The following is a 12,132-nucleotide window of genomic DNA, read 5'->3' on the forward strand; positions in this document are numbered from 1 at the left end:
TCATTCAGTTTTATGATGATGGAATAAATTGTATTGTTATTGCCTACAAGGATCTTTACCATGTATGAATTCCTCTAATATGTCTGTCTTAGTTTGTTCTCACACTGCTATCAAGGACTGCCTGAGACTGGGTAATTTATAAAGGAAAGAAGTTTAATTGACTCACAGTTCTGCACAGCTGGGGAGGCCTCAGGAAACTTACAATCATGGTGGAGGGAGAAGCAAACACATCCTTCTTCACATGAGGGCCGGAAGGAGAAGTGCAAAGTGAAGGGGGGGAAGACCCTTATAAAACCATCAGCTCTCATGAGAACTCACTATCACAAGAACAGCATGAGAGTAACCACCCCCATAATTTAATTACCTCCCACCCTGTCCCTCCCCACATGTCGTATGTGGGGATTATGAGAAGTACAATTCAACATGAGATTTGGGTGGGGATAGAGTCAAGCCATATCAATGTGGGAGAGGGACAGAAGAAATGACATTGGAGCTGAACACTGGAGGAGGTATAGTGTTTCAGTGCCAGTCAAGGGGGAGATGTGGTGAGCAGATACTTCAGGGAGAGGGAATGGGACAAGCAAAGGGGAGGGAGGTAGGAAACTTCTGGCTTTAGGGAACAGTCAGTGATTTGGTGTAGAGGAGGAGGAGGGCAGGGAGTGGGAGATGCACCTGTTACCAGAGGGAGGGGCTGAGCACTGTGAACCACACACATGAAGGCCAGCAAGCACGGGAAAGCCACAGGAGGTTCTGAGGAAGAGAACTGTGGTCAGACTTGCATGTTAGGACACTGCTCTGGCAGCACTCTGCAGGATGAACTAGATAGAGGGAGAGACGAGGTGAGAGTTAGCACGGCCAAAACTAGGGCAGTCACTAAGAAAAGGAAAAGGAGATTGCTTTTTTTTTGAGACGGAGTCTGGCTCTGTTGCCCAGGCTGGAGTGCAGTGGTGCAATCTCGGCTCACTGCAGCCTCCGATTCCCGGGTTCAAGGAGTTTGCTTTTTTGCCTCTGCAATTCCTGAACATCCTTCAAAGTCCAAGCCAAAGCCTTCCTGGATATACAGCCTCCAAGGATCTTTTCCATCCCTGAATTCCTTTAATAGGCATATAGGGATCTGTCCCTCAATCTAGCACACAGTCGTCTATCACCTTATCTTTTGCTCCAATTATTTTATGTATTAGTGACTTTTGTCCCAAACTAAGATATAAGTTCCCAGAGAGCTATACAAACGAATATCCTGGCTGCCTAATAGAATGAGAAGATCATTATACAGGGGAACAAGAGTCCATGTTTTTAGTCCTAGCTTGTGCACTAAGTAGCTGTGAGACAAAGGCTTGGTGTCCCTGTAAAATGAGGACGTTAGAATAGATTGTGTTCAAGAATTCCTCTAGCAACAGATAGTAGGAAGAGAATGGAATTAGAGTCCAGCATTCACTCATTCATCCTGCAGGTAGTTTCTCAGCATCCACTGTGTGCCATGCACTCTGCTGGGTACTAGGGACACAAACATGGTTTGATTTTTTTTCTTCTGTCACTATGTCCTTTGGGAAAATCATTTAAATTGCACTGGCCACAAGTTCTTTATTTGTAAAATGGGAATCATCATTTTTACCTAGTCGCAGTGGTACTAAGGATTGCGTTATAGCACGCAGCACAAGGGGCTCAGTAAACCCCACACCCCTCCCCTTTGATAGTATAGGCCATGAGTGGGAAAAAGTCATTCGCAGAACATCCTTTATATCAACTGCATCAACACGACGTGGTTTTGCACCCTGACAGCACGTCTGTCTCTTCATAGGACTCATTTTGCTTGGTGTTCACATTGACTCCTTGCTTTCCCTTGCCATAGTGCAAACTCCTAGGGGCCCCAACCACACTGCCTTCCTTACTACTTATAGATCTGGAAGGGAGAAAACGTCTTTGCTTCAACTGCTCACTGCTTAACGCTACGGTATGTGCCAGATCTCAGGGCTGGGCAGAGACCCGGAAGGTGGTAAGAAAAGGCCTCTGAGCCCAGCAGGGGCTCACAGGCTGCCTAGGGAGGCTGCTTCGAGAGACTACAATACACGAAGGAAATGCTGTAGGAACCCAGAAGGACGGTTGGTCCAGGGCTACGTGGATAAGGCTTTGGTCTGAATTTTGGAGTTTAGGGCGGGGCTGGTCAGATATTAACTGGCATCCTGGCAGAGGAGCCAGTAGTAGGATGAGGCCCCAGAATAGGCTGAGGCCAAGATATAGCAAACGCCGAGGTGTTCATCCTGTGATCAAAGAGGAGCTGCTTAAGGTCGGTGAGCTGAGCTGAGGGCATTAAGGTGTGTGTTAAAAATGACAATTGGCAGGCATGGGCGGTGCGCCGGCTCACAAACGGAGAGGCCCCTTAGGTAGCGAGGAAACCTGCCAGCCCCTGGGCTGTCGCTGCAGCTCAGATACGCCTAGCGCCCTCTTTCCTCCAGCTGCCTCCTTTCCGCCACTTTCTCTGGGGAGATCCCTTCACCCCTGGGTGTCCTTCTCGCTCCTTCCCTCCAGAAGTCTCCTCCGCACACGCAGGCCTAGGGCCCCGGCGGCGCGCATGCCAGATTCTGAGGCGCAGGCGCAAGGCGTTGCCGCAGCGCGGGGCGGGGGGAGAGGGGTTGGCGGGAGGAGAGCGCTTGTCCCAGGTCCCTACCAGGTGCCCGTAGACGTCGGCAGGCTGGAGGTAGAAGGTGGAGTTGAGCAGCTCTTCCAGCCTGCGCGGAACGTCGTTCTCCCGGTAGTACTCCATCGCCTGCTGTTTCAGCTTCTGCAGCTCCCTAGTGGTCCCACAGCTGCGGCCGCCGCCTTCTTCCCCCATGGTAGGAGATTTAAGGCTACAGCGGGGTTTAGCCTGGGGTCCCACGAGCGTCCTTGCTGTCGCTAGGTAACGCAACGTGATCCCGACCCCCAGATCTCGCGAGGCTTCCAGGCCTAGGTTCTTCCTGCGGCAAAAGCGGTTCCCTTTGCTTGGAGCTAGAATGGTATCTGCGCTCGCTGCTCTGTGTTTTCTCCCTGCGGCATTAGGTCCGGGGGTTGGGCTCCTCCTAGACTGCCAAGACTAGGGCCCTCCCGTCGTCGTTTTTCACCACTTTTCCCTGGCGATTTTCCAGAGGGAGAAATCTTTAACGACCTCATCAAGCGCGTTTTGACGGAGCGCGGCAGCCTTAGCTCCGAATTCCGGCTGGGGTCGCGCGCTCGGGTCCCAGTGGCCCAACGTCTCGGGCCACCCCGCTCTCCCCACGCGCCCCCTTGCTCTCCGCTGTTAGTGAGTTCCTCCGGGTTGCTAAGGCCGCCCGTGCCAGGCAGGCCCACTCTGTTGGGGGAGGGATGTAGGGGCTCACGGCATCCTTACTGAGCTGTGGCGATCTCAGGAATTCTTTCATTCGGCTCATGTTTATTAACTACCTGCTCTGAGCCGAGCCGTGTGCTGGCTGGGCCTGCTATGATGTCCAGGAGAGAAACGGCCACTTGCCTTTCTCTGGGATATTAGTGGGGGTGAAATCAATGGAATGAAAAAAACCCGTGTGGGTTGAAAATATTTGGGGTGAACCCTAAGGGATGGTTGCGGTTTGGGCAGACCTAAGGGTGGGGGATGATTCAGGCAGGACTTGGGGAGGTAAAACGGAAATGGGGGAATGGCCTTGGCTCACGTTCCCTCTCCAGAATGCTGTCTATGTCCTGCCCTTTTCGATCCGAAGTGCCTTCCTGGCTTCATTGTACCTGCCAGGTGTCATGCGATTGCAGGACTTAGTGTGCGTCCTCAGTTCTAGATACTTCCTCTGCTGCAGGAGTGGGCGGCGACAGACAGGGTATTCTTGTTCCACTCGCGCCTGTTTATGTTCCCTACCTAAGCAGATCAGTTACAAGATCTGTGCAACACTTTCCCCCTCTGGAAAACATCATCTTACCTACTCTGCCTGTTTCCCGAGTCACTTAGTACGAAATGAGGAAGTGAGTGAGAAAGCACTTTGAAACAGTTATTTTCAATACATGCACGTATGGGTGCAGATGCATAAAAATGTGATGCTATAAGTACTGTTACACAAACCCAGAAATGCACCTTCCAAACTTCCTCCGTGTTCTCTCTGCTCTCTTATGGAACGTCTCACTGTGTGTGTGTGATAGACCATCATGAACCTGCCTTCTCCCCTTTGTTAGATGGAAATCCCCTGACGGTAGGATCTGAGTCTGTGTTACCTTCACATCCACCACGGAGCCTGGGGCCCTGCAAGGGCAGAGGATGTGCTCTGCTGAATAGGTGTTGAGTGAACCTTTATGCAAAATAAGCTGACACTATTGCTGTTGTTTCCATTCCACCTTTTTGCCTTTCCTCATATACCCCTGGAAGAAAGGCACCTGCTTCTCTCCTATGCTCATCCTTGAGTGCCCGGGTTGAGTCCCACATCAAAGAAGCCACGTCCGCAATCCAGCTCTCACTCCAGCCAGCCCTTCCTTCTAAACTCTTTCCCCATTTTCAGCCTGGGCCACAAAGTTCAGCCCTCAGGGATGTCTTGATTCATTTGACATTTCAATGGAAGATTGCGAGTATCCTGGGCTGGGACCACCATGTCTTAACAGTCTCCCCCTATAACCCATTTGCCTCAGTTCCAGGAGGACAGCGACTTGATCTGTCTTGTTCACCACTGTGTCTGCAGCATCATTACATTACCTGATGGAATAGCTGCTCAATAAATATTTGTTGAGTGATTGAATGGGTTTTACACATAGTAAACGGTTAACAAGTACTTAACTCACAATCAGATGTTTTGGAGGTGGGTGAGTAATGAGTACACCAGCCTGTCCGGAGCAAAGGGTTTCTTTCCAGGAATAATGAGAAATAGGGTGGAAAAGTAGTTTGAGGTGAGATTATGAAGAGGCTAGAATCCCATTTTGTAAGAGAAGGAGGCAACCGCAAATTTCTGAATATAGGAAGGGCAAGAAATAAGTGGGGTTTTAGGAAGTTAACTTGCAGCAGTGGGTAGCATTGATGGGTTTTTGTTATACAGAAAACAAGAGACAGAGGCAGAAAATAGTATATGTGCAAGGGCCTAAACACTGATGGCAACCATGGGAATTGATGAGTGAGAGAGAATAGGAAGGAGGGATGTAAAAGGCTTTGAGTGGTTGGATGTGGTGGAGTTGGGGAAGCAAAGATGGCTTTTGAGGATACCTTGTAGAATTCTGTGATAGTTAACGGAAATAGGATCAGTGCGTCATCTGGTTTTGATGGAGGTGATATGATGCATTGGGCGTTGGATGTGTAGAGCTTGAGTAGCATCGGTATCCCAGAGAAAAGGGAGGACTGAAGATCCCGATAGACAACATCCACATAGAGTTCAAAGTTGTAAGAACAGACTAATCCTTTGGAGGGCAAAGGAGGAAAATCGTTTTGAAGTAGGACCTAAATATTGGGGAAGGAATAGATTTAGGACATAAAAGGAAGGCAAGGAGCTACCTCAGAAAAAGGGTTTAGAGAAGAAGGAAAAAATCAAAATCACAAAGTCTAGGGCAGAGACTTTTGGGAATATTTCATATGTATGTGTTTGTGTTTGTAGAACTGCATAGAAAAAAGTCTGAAAAGATACACATCAGCATGTTAATTGTGTTGTCCCAAGGTGGTGGGATCACCAGGACCTTTTATTTTCTTCTTTTCCTATATCGATAGTATCTGATTTTCCTGTAATGAATGAATTACTTATATAAACTTGAAAAGTTACATTAACAGGGCCGGGCGCGGTGGCTCACGCCTGTAATCCCAACACTTTGGGAGGCCGAGGCGGGCGGATCACGAGGTCAGGAGATCAAGACCATCCTGGCCAACATGGTGAAACCCTGTCTCTACTAAAAATACAAAAGTTAGCCGGGCATGGCAGCGTGTGACTGTAGTCCCAGCTACTCGGGAGGCTGAGGCAGGAGAATTGCTTGAACCTGGGAGTCGGAGGTTGTAGTGAGCCGAGATTGTGCCACTGTGCTCCAGCCTGGGTGACAGAGCAAGACTCCGTCTCAAAAAAAAAAACAAAAAAAAAAAAAAGAAAAGAAAAATTACATTAACAATATTTGGGGGAAGAATGTTAAAGTTACAACAGGATGAAGACTTTAAGAAGAAATTTTTAGGAACTCAATTATTCCCCTATAGACTCATTTAATTTTCTCAAAGAAAAGTGAAACTACATGAAGTCAAAAAATCAATCAATCAATAGAAACTACCATCCCAGTCAGCTTCTGTCATTCACTCAGTCAACAAATATTGAATGCCACCACGTGCCAGATGCTGTTCTAGGCACTGGGGAAAGAACAGTGAATAAAATAAATTCCTTCTCTTCACGGAATTTAAGTTCCAGTGACACTCCAGTAGCACTTATATCAGAGTGAGTCATCAGGAGAAAGTGAAATCATACATGTGAAACCATTTTGAAAAGGGGTTTATTAACAGCTGATTGGTATTGACAGATGCAGGTAAAGAAAATGATTATTCATGAATATTCCACTTTCTCATTTTTCATAGATATTAGGAAATATTTATGGGGTTTGAGCTATAAATACACTCATATATATGCAGATTTTATACATACTTGACACATTCTTTGTTTTAGTACCTCGGTGATTATATTTCCATTTCATATTGAGATTAAATGTCTTAGGGCACTTCCAGAGCATCTCTGAGCTTGAGAAGGGTTGAGTGTATTGCTGACCTTAAACTTACCAAACTGGGGAGCTGAGGATGGGAGGGAAGAGTAGGGGAAAGAAGAGGCTCAGGAGATTTAGAGTGTTCCTGGAACATATCCACAGAGAGAGGGTAGGACTGTACTCTCCTGCTTTAGAAAGAGGAAATGATATTAGAGAGAGATCCAGTCATGACTGTTAACGTCCCATGAATCTGTAACTGCACTGGAAGGCGTGTATGGTGTGCAACAAGAAACACGTGTCTGGGAATGAGAAAACCTAAGGTGGAGTCCCAGCTGCCCCTAAGATCCATCTATGTCAGTAAAAAGAGATGTTTGGACTGGGCTAGAGTTTCCTAAGCTTTTCGAATATGAAGTCTCCTTTTAACAACAATTACAAAATTGAGCCCCTCCCCCCAATGTAATAGTAGTTATATATATAATAACTATAAATTTAACAGTGTTTCTAGAGGCATTTATATGTTTATTCATGGAAATTTCATGCATATGAAAAGGGATACATTTATGGGCAAGCCTTCAGTGTTGAGGGAGTATTTGGTGTCTTTGGAGTGATGGGCCCTTTCACAGAGTCCACGGGCTTCCTGGTGGCCTTTTTAGAGAACCCCTGAACTGGGTCTTTCCATCTTGGATCTCTCCTACTTTATAGCTCTAATTTAAGATAAAATATCAGGAAATAGTCTATTGCAATCTGCTAGCTGAAGACCCTTCATAGAGGAAGTTAACACTTATTCAGTCTGCATTTCAAAAAGAATTTCTAAGCTATGTCAGATATTTCCTAAATGAATGTTAATAAAGAAGACGTATTTGCTCATTTTTCCCCTAATCCTGTCCAACACCTTTATTTAAAATGGAAATTGTTTGCCATGACTTTGATGTTCCTGAGTGATTATTTAGATGTTATTTTGGGGTTGCTATCAAGTGCTTGTTAATTCTTCTTTCCTACACTTGACATCTATGTTGAATATCATTTTTCATAGGGAACTAATGAACATGACTGCAGGTGCCTTTAATCATAGAATCATAGAAACTAGAGACAATAGATGGAAGATGTTGCCTTTTCCTCATCTAGAAAATGGGAATAATAATGTTAACTATTTTCACTCAGTCATCACGCATAGGAAATAAGATTCCTCATCTAGAAAATCGGAATAATAACATCAACCATCCTCACCCAGTTGTCATGAATAAGAAATATGATTACCAAGCCAATTGCAAATATAAATAGCTGTAAATTAAATGCTGAGTAATAAAAGTAGGAATTATTTGGCTAATAAATGGAGGAGGCTTTTAAAATTTGTTTTTTTCTTCATTGATGTCTGCTGGCAGTAGTCATTACCACTATAATAGTAATAACAAAACCAGCCAAAACAACAGTTGCAACTACCTTTGATTGGGCATTTTTATATGCCTGGAGGTTTACTTACATCATTTCATTGAATCTGCAAACAGCCACAAAAGGTAAGTGATTGGCCCAAGGTCACACAGTTAATAAATAGGGGAGATGGAATTTGAATTGTCTAGATGACACCAGTGCCCATGTATTTCCCATTGTGCTCCACTGCCTCTGAAAGATAGAACTCTCTCAGGTTTCACTGTCTTACGCTAGCTGTTGCTAGACTCTTGTCCATTCTCTTTGGAGGAGCCAGTTGAGTTGCTCACTTGGAGGTCTTGAAGAAAGAACTCTCAGTAAGTGGTGTCTTGATCATTGGTTCTTGGGCTGAGCCACACATTAGAATCACCTGGAGGTTCTATTGGCTTCTACTAGAATCTAAGCACCATTAGAATTTAAGCACCACGAAGAGACGTATTGTTTATTTTAATCATTGCTACAGTATTGAATGATATTGGTGATTGGGCCTTATCCCAGACCTATTAAATTGGAATCTCCAGAGGGTGGGGCCCATGCATATACATTTTAAAAATATATGATAATTAATATGCAGCCAAGGTTGCAAACCACTGCCCCAAAAGATTTCTCCATGGATTAGGTCAGAAAGAGAATGACAAAGCCTTCCCCCAGGAATGGTTTGTTGATGGATGAAGCCAACAAGGCCTAGGAAATTAAAGCTCCTGAGTTCAAACCCTGGTTCTTCCAGTTCCCACTTGTGTGACCTTTTACAAATTACTTGACCTTTCTGAGCCCATTTCCTCACTGACTAATGTTTGTGATTTCATAGGATTGCTAGGAAATGACATTTAAAAATCCGTGTCAAATTCCTTCTGCTGTGGCTAACACATAGTAAATGGTGGTGTTATGACCAAGAAAATGAAGGAAAAGGAAAATGTAGTATTTTAGCAGTTTTGCAGTATTTGTCTGAAAACCTTTATTTAGCTTTACACTGGAATCCAGACTGAATTGAATTAAAAGGGAGCCCCCTTTTAAAAACAGTATCAGTGAGCTTTTGAGGTGATTGTGCCTCCTGGTGATGTATCACTTTTATTTTAGCCTTTAGCATTTGCGCAAAATTGTGAAGTTGTGTTGTTTCTCTCTTGCTTCCCAGATAAATAGAAAGCTGGAGCCATAGTCAAAATGTGAGTGTTCAAAGCTGGCATCCTGTCAAAGGCTGTTTTAGATTCAGCCTTCCGGTCATTTGTTCAAAGACCTTTGACACTGAAGACCAAAAGATACTGTTGGAGATGCTACCGCTGGCAGTTTAATTGGTATTTTTCAGGGAATAGACTCACAATTTCTATATGGGCAGAATGAAACTGGAAGCAGGGCAATTATTCAGTGAGTTCAGATAGTAAAGAGAAAAGCAAAAGATGGAGCAAAAGAAACTCTTTGGGCGCGGTGTCTGACGCCTGTAATCTCAACACTTCGGGAGGCTGAGGCAGGTGGATCGGGAGTTCAAAACCAGCCTGGGCAAGATGGTGAAACCCCGACTTTATTAAAAACACAAAACTTAGCTGGGCACAGTGGCGGGTGCCTGTAATCCCAGCTACTTGGGAGGCTGAGGCAGGAGAATCACTTGAACCCGGGAGGCAGAGGTTGTAGTGAGCTGAGATTGTGCCTGGGCGACAGAGCAAGACTCCATCTCAAAACAAACAAACAAACAAACAAACAAACAAACAAAAAACTTTAAGCAAACTCTTTTGCCATTTTTAAATAGATAATTTTTTAACTTTATAGAAGTAGCCACAGCTTAAAGCTATTTTTGTAGCGTAAGTACAGGGCTAATAAAGCAAAAGGAATACCTATAAAATACCTTTAAAAGGCCAGGTTTTCTAATTTGTACTTTTTTTATTAATATAAAAATAGCAAAATAAACAATATGATTGTACTTATTGTGAGTGAAGAAAATGTTAAATGTAGTTTCCACACAGGGGGCAGCAAAGAAGAGAGAGGAAGAATCCTAGTTAAGAGGACCAGTTAGATGTTTTATCAAGTTATGGCAAAAAAATGTTTTCTCTGTGACTCTTGTAAATATTGGTTGGGTTTGTTTCCTGGCCCCTGAGACTTCTGTGCTTGTTTTGTTGCTGCACTTGAATGAGTATTAATAAATTGTTTGACTTTTGTAATTAAACTTGAGAACCTGATTGAAGGGGATTTTAACTTCCTTGAAAATGTACTTTGAGTTAATCTGCTTAAGAGGAATTATCTGTTTGTTATTAGCAAAATCAAAAGACTGCCTCTGCCTTGTAACTGATGATTTCTACAGGCCTGGTTATGAATCTTATGGTAATATTAAACCTTCAAAAATTATTTGGGGAATTTAAAAAATTAAGTTGTCAACTTAGGACTTGACTTTACATTAATTATTGGCAAAGTGTAGAATTTTTTTTTTTTGTCATTATGGTGTTGTTTTCTCTTTTTCTGCCATAATTTTGTCTTTTAGAGTTGGCAGCTATTTTGTCCTAAGAAGTTTTAGAACTACAGTTCTTTGAGTATTAAAAAAAAAAAGAAAAAGCAGTCACAAATGAAGAATGAGAACTGTTTTTCAAAGAACTGTATTTTGGAGGAGTAAATTCTCAGTATTTTTTTAGCAAATAAAATCATTTTAGGCAAATGTACCTGTATTGATTTAACTGCATCTCTTTTGTATATGACAAACATCTATAAATTATTATAATTGAAGCCCTATGTACTTCCAAAATTATTTAAGGTGATGTATGTGAATGAATCTCTAATACGTTAGATTAAATTTCTATACCAGATGTTAAAAAATACATTGAATTGTGTTGAATGCTGACAAGGGATAATGTATGATTAATCCTGTTTTTAATTAAATAATATAATTATTATATTTTGAGATTGTGCGTTCAACACCTTAGGTAGAGATTACAGAAATAAAACTACTGATGATCAGCATCTGTTTCTCAGAAAAACGTTTCCATTAATACTTGAAGGAGAGAAGTTTAGTAAAGATCAAAGACAGAAATATGATTTCTAAAATGGAAGTGCTTTTATTATGTTATTAATGACATTTGTCTTTGGCCTGAGCTACAATTTTAACTGCTACAGTTAGAGGATAGGAAAGAATAGGAAAGTGCGGGAGTATCTAACACACAGTTGTACTCAGAATGGAATGAAGAGTTGTGTGTATTAGGAGAATGTCGTATGAAATTACTTTCACTTGAAATAAGTAATTGAGGCAAAAGTGAGGTTTGGATTAGAAGTATCTGGGTGTCTACCCTCATCACCATTTGTGTGTGTGTGTGTGCCTAGAGATACGGCCGAGGGAAGCAGCGTGAGTAACTCAGGCTTCACTCTGTTCCACTGCCTTTACCGGAGCTACCAAAGTGCCCTGAGGGAGCTGCACTTGTTCAACAGCTACTGTTAGATTGTTGTGAAAATTGGAGTTGATCAATGAATGGCTGATTGATTTAAAACATAACTGAGCAATCCTAGGTAGTCATCCTTCCCAAAGGTCACAACCAAATATTTGAACTCTAGTCTTACAAACTTTCGGGAAACTTGAAAATGGAGAAGACAGTGAAACACACTCACAAGGCAGGAATTCTGTCTGAATTAAGCTTAGATCTCTGTACCTTCTAAAGAATTTTCTGACTCTAACATGTTAAAAGCAGAGTTCCCATTTGAGGGAACTAGTGCCAAATTTCTGTATGATGTAAAATTATTCTCAGCCAACACTTGTTGAGATTCCTATCAACCATGGATCTGACCTGAACTTTGGTTGCTTAATCATAAATGCTTTCTTTTCTTTTTAGCTAAGCTGACAGGAAAAATACAGTTTCTGTGCTGATTCTGAGAATACAGAATCAAATACAAAATCAAAGACTATGTTTTTTTAGGGTAAGAACAAAGGGCTATAACTTTTAAAGAGTGATATTTGAAATAAATAAAGTGTATATTTTTCAATGTATAAGCTTTAGAATGAATGTTTTCCTGTGTATCATCATTTATTAGTTTACTGAAAATACAGCCATTTTAAATTCTAAACCAAGAAATTAATATTTGCAAGAAAAAAATTATCTG

The 12,132-nt window shown here is 42.7% G+C and overlaps 2 protein-coding genes across 6 annotated transcripts in view; one reads left to right on the forward strand and one right to left on the reverse strand.

Moving 5' to 3' along the window:
• The window catches only part of ENO4 (enolase 4), a 62,263-nt gene extending 59,018 nt beyond the window's left edge, over positions 1 to 3,245 (reverse strand). For 4 of the 5 annotated variants that reach the window (XM_058435976.1, XM_058435979.1, XM_058435978.1 and 1 more), the window contains exon 1: positions 2,666 to 3,245. In XM_058435976.1, the coding sequence (XP_058291959.1) occupies positions 2,666 to 2,830 (165 nt within the window). In that variant the 5' untranslated portion in view covers positions 2,831 to 3,245. Of the gene's footprint in view, positions 1 to 166; positions 292 to 2,665 lie in introns of those variants that run through there. The other variant, XM_058435977.1, reaches the window with a different exon arrangement.
• Positions 2,675 to 12,132, forward strand: part of HSPA12A (heat shock protein family A (Hsp70) member 12A) — a 178,946-nt gene continuing 169,488 nt past the window's right edge. Inside the window, exon 1 of the mRNA XM_032176778.1 lies at positions 2,675 to 2,831. Within this exon, the coding sequence (XP_032032669.1) occupies positions 2,829 to 2,831 (3 nt within the window). The 5' untranslated portion in view covers positions 2,675 to 2,828. The remainder of the gene's footprint in view (positions 2,832 to 12,132) is intronic.

This window comes from Hylobates moloch, unplaced genomic scaffold (assembly GCF_009828535.3).
Source record: "Hylobates moloch isolate HMO894 unplaced genomic scaffold, HMol_V3 SCAFFOLD_3, whole genome shotgun sequence".
Lineage (NCBI taxonomy): Eukaryota > Metazoa > Chordata > Mammalia > Primates > Hylobatidae > Hylobates > Hylobates moloch.